General features: G+C 42.1%; 1 protein-coding gene across 1 annotated transcript in view; it reads right to left on the minus strand.

Moving 5' to 3' along the window:
* Nucleotides 1–14,836, minus strand: part of hpse2 (heparanase 2) — a 158,142-nt gene that overhangs the window by 4,653 nt on the left and 138,653 nt on the right. The window contains exons 10-11 of the mRNA XM_056292020.1: nucleotides 4,982–5,127; nucleotides 1,889–2,035 (exon numbers count right to left, since the gene is read on the minus strand). Coding sequence (XP_056147995.1) covers nucleotides 1,889–2,035; nucleotides 4,982–5,127 — 293 coding nt within the window. The remainder of the gene's footprint in view (nucleotides 1–1,888; nucleotides 2,036–4,981; nucleotides 5,128–14,836) is intronic.

The following is a 14,836-nucleotide window of genomic DNA, read 5'->3' on the forward strand; positions in this document are numbered from 1 at the left end:
GGTTCGTCGGATCAAAATGCTGACATGTCTAGGTCTCCAGACTTATGTAGTACAACTGCTTAGCTCACATGTATTTAGACATCTGGTCTTTCTAAAATCTTAATAAACGTCTTGCTGCAGTAAGGGAAAGCACTCGGGGCCCAAGAAAAGGCCCATCATTCTGTTCCTTTGCTTACACTCCTATTAACTACTACAAACCTGTTCTCACATTTCACACATCCTCCATCATTACGCTATTACTGAAGGATCAGGACTTGGTCTCCATTAAATTTTATATACATAAATACATACATACATATACACACATACATACATATATATAATGTGTATATATATGTGTGTGTATATATATAATGTATATATATATATATATATAAAATGTATGTATGTATATTATGTAGTAATATATAACATACATGTATATATATGTTTATATATTATGTATGTATATAATGTATGTGTATATATGTTATGTATATGTATATCATGTATGTGTATATATAATGTATGTATATATTATGTACATATGTATATATTATGTATGTATATTGTGTGTGTATGTATGTGTTACATATGTATATGTGTATATTATGTATATATTATGCGTATGTATATGTATATATTATGTATGTATATTATGTATGTGTGCTATATATATATATATATATATCTCACACACACACACACACACACACACACACACAAAACAAAACACATGCAGGCCTCAGTCTCAAAGCTGCTATCCCAGGATTTGGGACTTAGCCCTAAATCAGAATAACAGGCACAGAGTTTTGGAGGGGAGGCAGGCCAAAGGGAATGTGTAAGGCAATAGTCCCAAAATCACCTTGTTTCCTAAAACATAACGCATGCATAACTAAAACGGGGAGGGTAAAGAGAGGTGAAATGGTATGAATATAAAAGGGAGCAGGGAGCGTTGCTATCTGTCTTGGTCCATAAAAAAGGTTCATAGTGGAGTAAGCAAACCTCTTGGTATTCTGGGAAAGGCTCCGGACTCGGCGGATGTTTCTTATCATAACTATGCAGGTTAGTTTTCAATTTCAATAAACCAGGTCAGCGTATTGTGGACAATGCGTGAAATATTGGCGAGGGCGAATAAATCTGAACTTGGAAAGTGACTTTTAGTATTCAATGACTAACTGCGTCTTTAATGGTTTTCTGGGTCCGGGCTCGGTGCAGTCTGACATGCACGGTCTAGCTCAAACAAAAGAAGGAAGCCAGAGGCTCAAGTGTTGATGTGAGTGCAAATATTTGCATTTGCGTGTGTGTGTGTCCAAGCGTGCATGTGTGTCGATCCTTCAGGTCAGGACGAACCGTCGTCCTGTTGAGCCGAGCCGGGAACCCTTTGAGAAATCAGTCAAACTAAATATCTTAACAACACGCACATCTCATCACGCTGGGGTCTGCGAAAACGAAGGAACGAAAGACATATGACTTTGTTTTTATGAAACTGCTTTTCCTTTTATAGCCTCGCGTAAATCAATCGTGTCTCACTTTCCGAATCTGTTCCTTAAGCGGGTAAGACTCAGAACAAATAATCATTTAATGTGTTGGAGAGTCCAGTGCGGGTTTGCTTTATTGGAGATTTGTATTTTTAGGGTAAAGAAATGTCATTTTTTCCCCCCCGTTGAGTGTTGACAGAAGTGAATGAGTGCTGCGTGGCAGGCCAGGTCTGTCACCGGCGACTTTGTCTTGCTTGGTCAGTGTGTGGAATAGGATCCTCTATTAACAGACCGCAATGATGTTTTGTTAGAAAACAATTGTGTGATGGCTGTGAGTGTGTATCGTGTGTGTGTGTGTGTGTGCATGTGTGTTTAGAGAGAGAGAGAGAGAGAGAGAGAGAGAGAGAGAGACAGATGGACAGACTAACTTGGCATGCAGTCCATCATTGCCGTAGGGCTGCAGCAGGTACTGATGGACAGTCTTGTTTCGTAATGTGCCCGCCAACTTGATTTTCTTCCGTGACCTGTGCAAGTTGATGATGTAGATGGTGATGGATCCTCTCACATAGTTGTGACTGTTGAAACAAGGGGAGGAGGTTTGATCATTATCATTAAAAAGTACTGTAACTCAATTGGCACATTTATTTCTCTTAACTCGCATTAAAAAAAAAAAAAAACGGAAGATAAGGACACAGCTTGGAGAGGAAAAGAGAATTATTACCGTCTTTATCTCCCTCCACATCTGCTAACGGGGCTTGAAGATATTTTACAATGACACGTTAAATTAAATTAAATTCGCCATGATTCAAGATGACTACAAAGAAAGAGGAGTCTTTCATATTTTTATCGCATCTAGATAGGGTCAAACCGCAAGGCCTTGATCTGAGCCCCATCAAAAGCCCCATGAAAAATAAATAAAGCGAAACAAAATATCCTCAATGTGGACTCATAATCCCATTTATCAGCACGATTTCCCTTTCTGATAAATAAATATCATTATCTTGCTGTTTGTTATCTTATGCTGTGCGTATTTGGTATGGACCATATTAAACTATGTTATGCCGCAATATTCCCAAATCCTTATCATCCCTATAAAACTGTTTGTACAGTATCGGCTACTATGATCTGTCGCCATACAGTCAAAGGTCAGACGAGGGGGTAAAAAAAAAAAACAGACGGTACTTTTTTTTGAGTTACTCAGACAAACGCGTTTGAGTCCCATCTGCCAAAGAGCAAGGCGCTGGGTGGGACCGCGGCTGATGGGGGATATCGACCAAAGCCAAATAACCAAGCGGGACAGATAAGGAAAACACGATAAAATCTCATTAAGGGCCCGATATAAGGGCAAAGACAACAGAGCTGTAGTGAAAACCACATGTTTCCACAGACGGTAAGCTGAGCGCTCTGGTAGCCGCCGTCTCCCCTTGTAAACACCACGACAGTCTCACACCTATAACGCACACCAAGACCAAGACCGTCTCCAGTTTTTAGCTTGATTTGTTTGCCTCCGCTTTTTAGCGCATGTGTTGACCGCGAGATCGCTCGGTAATCTGGAGTCAGAATCTGTTTTTTATCAGTTGAGTGGGCTCGCACATACATACGGTATGTGTTCGGTTGCAGAAATAGAACACATTAGATGTAAAACAAGATTGAAAGAAATAACGACGACAACAACAACAACGAAAACGGTGTATCCACGCAAGCAAAGGAACAAACACTTAGGGAATATGGATATTGATAAAGTGGCGCGCCGTTGATGTGAAACTTCTGTCGCTAACCCCGTGTTAAACTCGGAGTTTCCCTGCTGAGAGTCATGGAACAATGTCTCCAAATGATAAATCGGATGGTTAGATGGAGGAAGAGATAATGGCGTTGCAGGCCTTTCAAATGATGAGGGTCTGAGACAGAGAAACCAGCAACATAAACATGTCTCAATACCGTCTGATGTAATAACGTTGGAGCAGGGCGAACAAATACCATGTAGACCGCTAAACGGAATAAAAGGCCACGGCAACCCTGTTTCAACTGCAAAATGGATTGAGACTTTTATTCATACTGTTTGCTATCCAATATGATCAAACCGCTACAATTATGACGGTTTGTCCATTTGAGGGCACACTATAAAACCACTAAGTGGCAGGAATAATGACAACCAAAGTCCCTTTAAGCGCAAAACAGATGAGTTAAAGGGAAACAATCACAGTTTTCAATAGTATCTCTCCGTATATGTTGTAGGAATAACACTCTGTTACTAGCTACGATACTGACCAGTCACCAAAATTGTGCCCTCTGGTGACGTCACTACATCACCAGAGGTCAACCTGTGAAAGTGAAAACTTACTTCCCGGTTTGTCGAAGTGCTGCACCGCATAAGAAAATGAGAACGACAACACTACCATACGGCTGTATAATGTTGAGTTGTTGTTTGCATTTTCTTACAGTTGGGTGTCGCTTTGATATTTGCATTTTCTTATATGGTGCAGCCTATTGACAAACTAGGAAGTCACACCTGTGGATTGTCTTCCGGCAACGTCACCAGTAAGACACTTTTCTGCACAAGTTCAGCGGCGTTTCAGAGACATACAGAAGACTGCTCAATATTATGGCTGATAATGGAGTGTTAATCCCTACAACATGGATAGAATGGTCAAAATCATGTCTGCTTATGTTTAAGGGCCTCAGTGACTTCTATCATGAGTATGGGGCCAATTGATATGTAGATTTGGGGTTTAGGCTGGGGGATGTGGGAGTTGAGTGGTCCTGCTTCACACTCCCACACTCACCAGACCCGGTGCTGTGAATGTGCTGCAAACTATTTCAAATATCTGCCTGCACACAATCATTCCTCATCCACGAGGTACAGCTGTGTGTGTTGGTTATGCAACCCTTGGCCATCTTTTGCCCGTCTACCTGAGCGGCATTTCATCATCCATCTGAGATGTACTCCACCTGTAACTGAGACCTGTCTGGAGAAGGGCCGTAAGTCTAGCCCGGCGATGACAGCCGCTGGCCTGGGTTAAATGATAACCTTGAACAGGCCATGGTGGCGCTCTTTATCTTTCCCCGGCATAGACTGCTTTATTGTCCCTCCCCCTCCTCCATGAAATACCCCCCTCCAGCCAATGTGAGATGAGTATAAAGGCCTCACGCACCTTTCAGCATCTCTTTGACGGTGGAGAGATGGCCCCCACACATTTGTTAAGTGATACCTGTTAAATTTTATAGGCTCTGGGCTGTGAATGAGCGGGTGTCTGTAGTCTGGTTATTTAAGGGAAGCAGAATAGGCCGGCTGGGGATTCTGTTCTAGCACACCAGACACTGAGCCTCAGGTGTATGGAGGAGGACAAGAGGAGCAAAAAGCAAGAGGGCACAGCCATCTGCAGCTAAATCCCTATTAACACATTCATACCATATTGATTTTGTAGAAGTCACTAGGTGGTGAAACAACGCAAACTCATGTTATTTATAAATCCTGACTTCAGGCGACAATGATCACAGAGAATTGAGTTGTGGACGCTTACTTGTAGAAGCTGGTGCAGTGGGCGTAGATCCGTAACTTGTCCCGTATCACCCTCCCAGGTCGTGGTTTCCTCTGCAGTCCAGCCACCCGTACAGCCAAAACCTTGGGACCAACCAGGCGCTTGTAGACCAGAGAGAACCAGTAATCCTACAACCTCAGCATAAACATAAAAAAAAAGAAGGTGTGAAGACATGAACACATGTATGTTTGCATGTGAACTCCTAACATACACACAATCACACACATGTATTTGTTTTTCTATACTTCTTAGGACCCTCATTGACTACATCCATCCCCTAGTACCAAACCATAACCTTAACCATTAGCACTACACGCCTAACATTAAGCCTTACCCTAACCTAAACCTAATTCTAACCCTAACCCCGGTGCTTCATTTGTAAATCAGGAGGTCCCAGAACACAGAGAGGGTGCAGCTCCGGTGGGTCAGTGGGAGAGAAAAAGTCCAGGAACGCATCAAAAAAATAAAAACAAAAAAATCCAGTGTCTGAAACACACTGGACGAAAACGCCTGGGTGCTGGCTGTTAAAACCACGCAATATTAAACAAAGCTGTTACCACAAACAAAGTGTTATTTATTTACATCTATTAACCAGGGAGGGCATTCACAAAAATCACTTACAGTCAGCAGGTAGAATAAGTGCATAGAAACAGCTGTTTACAGCTCCCCCCCCCCCCCCCCGTTTACTGTCCCTTCACTTCCCTGTCATTTCTCATCCGTCTCTTGATTGCTACAGTTCGGGGACAATGGAAGTAGGGCCGAAACTTCTCCTCACAACCATGAAAAGCAAGTAGGCTACGAAACCGAACTAAGTTACGTGTTCTGTCTGTGTCGACTCACATGCTTCAGGTGTCGCTGAGTGACCCCACGTCTCTTTCTTTTTTTCTTCTTTTTTAAAAAAAAAAATCAAGATTTAAAATGCAGCCAAAATAGGCAAACAAGCGATTTATGAGTAACTTCAAGAATGACAAAACAGATAACGTTAAATATAACACAAAATTTATTTACAGGTTTTGATAGTGACAAAGGAGGTGCCGGATCCAATCAAATTAGGCGTCGGTCCCAATCTGGGAGGTCCCGGATCTGGCATGAATTTACCCTGCTTAACCCTAAACCTAAGTCCTAACCCTTAAAATAGACCCTTGAATAAGCGAGGACAGGCCAAAATGTCCTCGTGTTGCAGAAACATCCCCAATTTTATGGTTAAAAACTCAAACTGGTTCTCAAACATAAAGGTGGACAAAATCATATGCAACACCACACATCCACCCACACACACACACACACGCAGCACGGCAGCTAGTGGTGTGCAGTCTCAGTGATATTAAAAGACACATGGGGGATGGATGGGAAGGGTGGGAGGATAAATGCCATCACATGAGCCTAACTGTAAGGAGGCCTGTAGCTGTGCCTTTATAAGTGAGTCAGTCCAACGTGAAGATCTTTATTGAAAGAGATCCCTTTACTAAGTAACAGGGGAGTCCATTTAGAGGGAATAGCTTTGTTTTTTTTCAGCCTTGGAGTGGACTAACAAATTTAAGAAACAGATAAAAGTTTCACAAACTTTGGGAATTAGGTATATGCCACAAAACTTCTAGTCTACGGCAAAAGTACATTTTGGAGCCAGAGAAGAATTTTATTCCCTGGAAACTTTGTCCAATGTCTAAATTTCATCTCAACCTTTTTGCGCCATGTAATGCACCACATGATACCAACAAATGTCGACCCACTTAGAACTGACAGGCCGTAAATACGACATGCCTACAAAATATCAAACTCCATCATGATCCACTGTTTTCATGGTGCTGGTGCTGAGTGGTCCGCCATACTGTTTCTCTATCGACTGACTGAGGAGACTCAACACCTCTCTCTGAAAGGCTCACAACAACATGTGCTCTTCAGGAAGTTCCCATGCAATCCTGCATATGGCAACATTTAAGGGCTTCTTTTTTTTCCATGCAGGCTTTAACTTAATTTGCTGCCCAGGCATAAGAGAGTAGAGCACAATATAGAAGTGTGTAGTGCAGGCCATGGGGAAAAGTAAAGGGATGGATAGGTAAATGCAAGGTCAAAACCATGGTCAGTGTGCAGAGTATGGAACAAAGAAAAGTCTTAAGTCTGAAGGACCCAAGTGGGGTTTGCACAATGGGGACGATGCGATGTTATCGCCCGGCTAGAAACTTTAAACTCTCACGTTGTTTTCAAATATACAGTCAAAGAAACCATTGAACCATCAAATTGTAACCAAAGATATATCCTTGACCAGGGAAATAATCTGTTTGACAATCTGTAAAAACAGCATTTTGCTGCACTTTGATGCTGAAGTTCCAACTCCCTGATGGCTGTCTGCTTGGAATGGACTGCAGATTTAAGATTTCAGATAGGTGGAGATGTTCCTTGTTCCTCTGGATGTGCCTTCAGCAGACGGTCCGTCTGTCTGTCTGTCTGTCTGTCTACCTTACCATTTTTCTGTCCGTCTGTCCATCTTTCTCTTAAGCTATTTGTCTGTCCATCTTTCTATTTGTCTATCTGCCCATCTTTCTATCTGGCTGTCAATTTCATGTCCATTTGTCTGTCCGTCTACCTGTCTTTTCATCTTCCTGTGTCTTGCATCTTTTCGTTGCTGTAGCTGAGACAGAAAGATGGACAGCCAGATAGACAGATAGATAGATAGATGGACCTGCACAGCCAGATAGACAGATAGATAGATAGATAGACAGATAGATAGATAGATAGATAGATAGATAGATAGATAGATAGATAGATAGATAGATAGATAGATAGATAGATAGATAGATAGATAGATAGATAGATAGATAGACCTGCACAGCCAGATAGACAGATAGACCTGCACAGCCAGATCGATAGATAGATCGATAGATAGATAGATAGATAGATAGATAGATAGATAGATAGACAGATAGATAGATAGATAGATAGATAGATAGATAGATAGATAGATAGATAGATAGATAGATAGACCTGCACAGCCAGATAGACAGATAGACCTGCACAGCCAGCTAGATAGATAGATAGATAGATAGATAGATAGATAGATAGATAGATAGATAGATAGATAGATAGACAGATAGATAGACAGACAGACCTGCACATCCAAAGTGAGAATCCTGACAAACACTGACTGGGAAAATGTAAAAACACACTGTTGGCATCAGCAGCCAAATCAGGACAGAGGGCTGTCTAGAGGGGGGGATAACAAGAGTAACAATTAACCTTTAGCATTTCACTAATTAGAGCAAATGGGAGTCAGTCTGCCTCATTGAGACGCTGTTAATTACTGAGCATTCCAAGATCAAAGTGTACGGTTGCATTGTTAGGTTGTAACCAGAGGGAGGTTGACCATTACATGTCAATGTTTTCAATTTAACTGTATTTGCAAAGAGGTTTATGACGAGCACAGTGTTCTAATTACGTGGATCATAACGAGGTAAGTAGACAATAACCATTAAAAGCGAAGACAGAAACACATTTGGTCAGTGGCATGGCTTAAAGATGTGCAAAACTACACCCACCGCAGGCTTGTGGTCATGACTGTTTGTAAGGAAAATGCATATTGAGAGGCCTGTGAGAAAGTTAGCTGGTTGCAACTTACTGGCTGTGAAAGTTTTAACATTTAGATGTACAAGCACTGCCTGCCATAAATAAAATGGTCGCCCCACATTTCAGGCTCCACACCTCCATTTTATGTCTGACCAATAAAACATTGGCAAGAGCATGCGAGAGACGTTTTTATTTCGTGTAAACATTTCGTCCCCCCCCCCCCCCCCCAAAGCACCTGCAGACCAAAGATATACACACAGTCTCTCTTCAGACATGGACGAGTCAGTCAGTCAATCAATCAATCAATCAATCAAGTTGCATTTTATATAGTGCTTTTCTAGTTACAAAAGCCACTCATATTCAATTAGGGCTTGTCTTTTTTGGTTTAATCCATTTCATTTTGAATCATGTCATTATTTTTTATCACTTTTATACTTTCTTCAGTCTGTTTTATTAAGGTTTAATTCTGTCTGTTTTCTTCTTTTATCATTGACTTCTTTCCAGATGTTAAGCATCTCAGGAATCTGGCTTCTAACTGACAGATACTGGGGGGGGGGGGGATTGCAACTCAGTGAGTGCATTTAAAGTAAATGCTGTTTGTTTTTAAATTAATGTCATAATCCTGGCAAAACATATTTTCTGCACCCCATCAATATTCTGCTGCATCAATATTCAAACTGCTTTCAGACACAAAGCACGAGGACAGAGTCCAAATAGGTGGCATTTTCAAAACCTCAAATAGGACAAGTTCATCATTTTGTTGTTGCCAAAAAACAAAACAAAAAACGAAACCAATTCTCAATTAAGACATAATAGGCCTGTGAAGGTACTGAGGGGGAACACTTTGTAAACAATATAACAAACCTAAGCTAAGCCTATCGTACAGGCTACAAATATTGCCTACCTATAAGCTACCTGAATGTTAAAACACACCTCATATGCCTACTTGGTTGAGCTTTCTTCCCAAGGTCTCTATACAATTGTAAACCTGTGTTGTAAAATTCAGGGAATTCTGACACACAACTTTTTTGCCAGTTTGCCTTCCATGCCTGCTGGCTGCCTCGTTTCTATTGGCCCTGCGTGGGGCTTGCTTAGAGAGGAGATGCACTTATGACCTCTGATGACTAGTAGTTCTCCTGATTTCCTATGTCAAATACTCTTATTGTAAGTCACTTTGGATAAAAGCGTCGGCTAAATGACTGTAATGTAATGTAATGTAATGTATACGTCACAGCATGCCATGCCCAGAGTTCAGCCTACGTAGACGAATTTTGGATGAAAAGTGGGTTGATTGAACTTGGTGGACGCTCGGCGTAGAAGTGGGAAATTCATCCATCCATCCATCATCAGAACTGCTTATCCTGCTCTCAGGGTCGCAGGGATGCTGGAGCCTATCCCAGCAGTCATTGGGCGGCAGACAGGGAGACACCCTGGACAAGGCCACCAGGCCATCACAGGGCTAAACCCATTTTAAAAAAGCTTTTGGGGGTGGGGGGTCAGAATGGATTAAGTTTCAGCGACATGAATGCCCAAGTCCAGTCAAGTGATGTGAGGCTCAAACAAGTCAAGAGGATGGAGAAGTCAATAATCAAAAGTTAACAATGTCGAGATGGGGGGGGTATAGGGGGAAGGGTGTCCCATTTTGGAAAAATAATGTTGATATTTTCTGGCTTTTGACGGCGGATTTTTTGGACTTTGAACTTGGTGGTTGGCATAAACTGGTATGTGAATGGATCAGGATGGCGACTCAGGTAGATGAGGATATGGACTTTGACGAACGGAAATTAGAGGACAGGAAATGACAGGCGGGATGAAGTACATTTGAGTGTGAAACAAAAGGGACTTGAAAGAGAACAGCTCAAATGAAGGCAAAGAGCAGTTCGAAAACAGGAAGTTAAATAATCTTTAAATTCAAACGGGAAGATAAACATGCTAATCTAAATCCGATAGCGTTGTCCAGGGAAGTGAAGAAGAAAATAGGAGAGGTGGAAATGGCTAAGATTTTGAGGGATGGAGGCTTCTTGGTAACGTGTACAATGGAAGACCAGAAAAATAGCTTTGCAAATAGACATTTGCAAGAAAATTGTGAGTGAAAGAAGGACTCTGGGTGAGAGTAGAGTGATACGGGGGGAGAAATAACAGGTATTCCTGTAGACGAAGACTTGGAAAGACTCAAGCAGAATATTTATGGGGGGCAAGGTGAGTGGAATAAAGAGATTGAAAAGAACAATTAATGGTGAACGGGTTGCTGGTCTGTTCTTCTGGAGTTTCAGGAGTCTGTACTTCCACAAAAAGTAAAGATCAGATACGAGTTTTCGAGTTAGACCCTATATCCCTCCCCCGCGTTGCTGTTTTAAATTCCAGAGACACGAGCATATAGCAGCAGTTTGCAAAGGCAAGCAGAGATGTCCCAACTATCGAGATCATCATAGAGTTGAAGATTGTAAAGACAATGTGCAGGAGAAATGTTGTAATTGTGGTGGTCAACACAGGGCAACGTGAAACGTATGTGAAATCAGGAAGAGGGCTGTGGAAATTGAAAGCAGTTAACAATGTCAGCTATGCAGAGGCAGCGCATGTCCGGTGTGGGGGCCGCCCAAGCTGGGCTGTACCGCTCACTTAAACGAATTGCTTGCTGACGGTGGCCCCGCCCTCACATATAAACCTATTTGTGACTGATGTCACTTTTGACCTGTAATTGTTACTTGACTGGAGTTTTGAATTAAATTGGCAGGAGTGGAATTAAGCTAACAGTGTGGGAACGGGAGAAGGCTAGACCGCCACTTCATCGATACGATCGCAAGCGGGCTAACAATATAGACATCAAAAACTGATAAAAAAAAAAAAGCCTATCTCAATGAGCAGATCAGCGTCCTCGCTCTCTGTGCCACAATTAAGGTTGACCAGCCTTTTGTTTTCCATGCCGCAAATTTCGTGGGGGAAAGCCGGATGTGGGTATGTGTCCTGATCGCTGCAGTCGCGCCTCCTCTGGTCGGTCGGGGTGCCTGTTCAGGGGGGAGGGGGAACTGGGGGGAATAGTGTGATCCTCCCATGCGCAACGTCCCCCTGACGAAACTCCTCAGTTTCAGGTGAAAAGAAGCAGCTGGTGACTCCACATGTATCGGAGGAGGCATGTGGTAGTCTGCAGCCCTCCCCGGATCGGCAGAGGGGGTGGAGCAGCGACCGGGATGGCTCGGAAAATAGGGCAATTGGCCAAGTACAATAGGGGAGTAAAAAAAAAAAGAAAAAAGGGGGGGACTAATAACAAAATTGAATTAAAGTGCTGTGTAGTGTGGCAGCTGTTGTTATGTTGTAGTTGCCATGGTGATTTTGTGCTCCCCCCCTCACGAAAATCAAATGCCCGTCCTATATTGATATGCTCTAGCGCCGGCGGTTCTGCAGTGAAAAGAACACAAGAGAAGGGAGGTTGCTGACAAAGTTAACCAGTCTTCGGGATCAGAGGTAGATCAAACAGAGAAACCTAACGTGGCAACAACGGGGGATAAACTGATTGTGTGTTCATTGCTTGTGTAATCAACTGTGCCGACAAGCCAAAAACAAAGACAGAGGGAATTAGAATAATCGTGAAGGGAGCTGGGAAGTTTTTGGGTATAAACGACGTATCCTGGGAGCAGATCAATAAAAAACTTGAAGCAGATGGGATGCCGGGTGGCCAAGGTAATAAGACGGTATGATTATTCTGCAATGGAACGCAAGTAGTTTAATAAAGAATGGCCAAGAGCTTAAAGGACTGATTAAAGATCTTAAAAAGAAACTTGAGATCATACGTGTTCAAGAAACATGGCTTAAGCCAACATTAGACTTAGTTATGAAAGGATATGATAGTGTACGTAGAAATGGACGGGAGGGCAGTGGAGGAGGATGTATAATATTTTCAAAGCAGGGAATAGGTATAATATAGAGTTTGAGGGAAATGAACAGAGTTGGAATATTTAACAATTGGAATTTTCTACAAAAGAAGGGAATTTAAAAATCGTTAACTTTTACAAACCATGTAACAGGCTTTCCATATGGATGAACTTGCTGTATAATTAAGCGGGAAAGTGATACCCCGTGGAGACTTTAATGCCCATAGCACATCATAGAGTAATTGTAATGACATCTATAAAATGGTGATCGAAGAGTTAATGGAGAGTAAAACTCTGGTGTGCCTGAATGATGGAAATGGTACAAGAATTACTATCAGAACAGGCACAGAATTGGCCGTAGATCTTACACTAGAGTCAGAGTCACTAGCTGGTGTTTGTTTACGGGAAGTAGTCAGAGGAACGACTGCAGGAAGGGACCATTATCCTACAGTAACTGAAGTAAGCCCAAGTTTAGAGGAATATGATACAGGAGGATTACAGAAATGGTCTTCCAGTACTTCTGCTTGGGGAAATTTTAGCATTATTAGTAATCAAGAAATGCAAAAAAATGTATTCATGAAGATGTTGATGCTTTCAATGATTCAGTTTGTAAAGCCATTCATGAGGCCGCAAAGCAGGCTTGGGGGGGGGGGGGTAAGCACAAAAAGAAGATTGTACCATGATGGACAAAAGCAAGGTAAACCAATTAAGTCTTGAAATAAAGCTTTTATTCATTTTTTTTAATTTCCCCAAATTTAGTGGGGAAAATTTTTAGTTCAAACACCCACCCTCGTACTGCATGCGTTCGCCAACCGCATCTCTCCGGCCGGCAGTCTCGAAGGAGAGGCCTCCCCACTTTTGTGACAAGGCGAATCCAGGCCGAACCACTGCTTTTTCCAACACACACAGAGACACATTCATGTGACGAACACAAGCCGACTCCGGCCCCCTCCCGAAGACAGTGCTGCCAATTATCGCTGCTTCATCGAGTCCGGCCATAGTCGGATCTGACAAGACCGGGGCGCGAACCCCGGTCCCCAGTGGGCATCTGCATCGACACAAAGCCGATGCTTAGACCGCTACACCACCGCGGACCCCGAAATAAAGCTTTTAAATGTTAAAAAGGAATCACAGTTTTCAGAATCTTATTGAAGATAAACGGTTGCAAGCAAATGTGAGAATTATGAGAGTGCAAAGAAGGACTTCTTTTTATTAATTTTTTTTCAAGGAAAACAAATCGAACTGAACAATTACAGTTGAAAAACTATGATATTTTCTAGCAGTTTAACATCCCCAAATCCCATTTACCCACATCCTGCTCTGCTCTATCTACTCCTACCCCATCCTGCAGGCCCCTTCTCAGAACAGAATTAAACCACATTACAGTAGGTTAAATATAAACATGAAAAAGGAAACAAAAGAAAAAAAATGTAGATAAGTAAAAAAACAAAAAACAAAACAAAATAAATAAAATAAAGAAGCAAGTAAATAAATAAAAGAATAACTACTGTATTAGCATCTGAGCCATTTTAATGGTCTTTTTGGGCTTAATGAGGTTGGGTAACTGCTGGCTGTGTATGCGGTGGGCAAGCCACAAGGTATTCGTTCACCCCAGGCCGGCGCAAGCCCCATTTCTATGGCGCCACCTCGCCAGGAGGGAGGCAATCAACATATTCAATCAATGGCTTCCAGTGAGAATAAAACCTATAAGAGGAGCCCCTCAGCGTTAACTTTATTTTTTCCAGTTTAAGTAGAAACAAAATGTCCCTTAGCCAAACTTTAATAGAGGGTGGCTGAGAGGATTTCCAAAGGATGAGGATTTTTCTACGGGCAATTAAAGAGGCAAACACAATAACATTAGATTGGATAGCCGCTGTAGTGATTTCGTCTGGGGGGGGGGGGGATCTACCAAGAAGGACTTTTGGAGGACATTTTGTAACTTGGTGGGAAGGGAGATGAGAACTGATAGTTTGGAAAATGATACAAAGCATGAATGGGATTAGAAGAGAACATGGGTATCCAGTCTTAAATGACAGTGAGACGACAGCAGTGACTATTAAGGTAAAAGCAGAGACGTTGGCAAAGACTTTTGTTAAAATTCACAGTTCAGACAATATTAGTGAAGAGGACGGGAAACTATGATAGCAGAAAATTAGGAGATATTACAACAGGAAGAAGACACCAATGACCTTCTGAACCTGTCATTTACAAGGGCAGAATTGAACCGCTCCCTTAAGAGAACCAAGACATCAGCACAGGCAAGGATCAGATTTGTTATAAAATGATAAAATATCTCAGTGATTCATCCAAGGATATTTTATTGGACCTATATAACAAAGTGTGGGAGGGGGGGAAAATTGCCACAAAGCTGGAAGGAGGCTATTTGTCGTCCCAACACGCAAACCAG

The sequence above is a fragment of the Lampris incognitus genome, chromosome 13 (assembly GCF_029633865.1).
Source record: "Lampris incognitus isolate fLamInc1 chromosome 13, fLamInc1.hap2, whole genome shotgun sequence".
Lineage (NCBI taxonomy): Eukaryota > Metazoa > Chordata > Actinopteri > Lampriformes > Lampridae > Lampris > Lampris incognitus.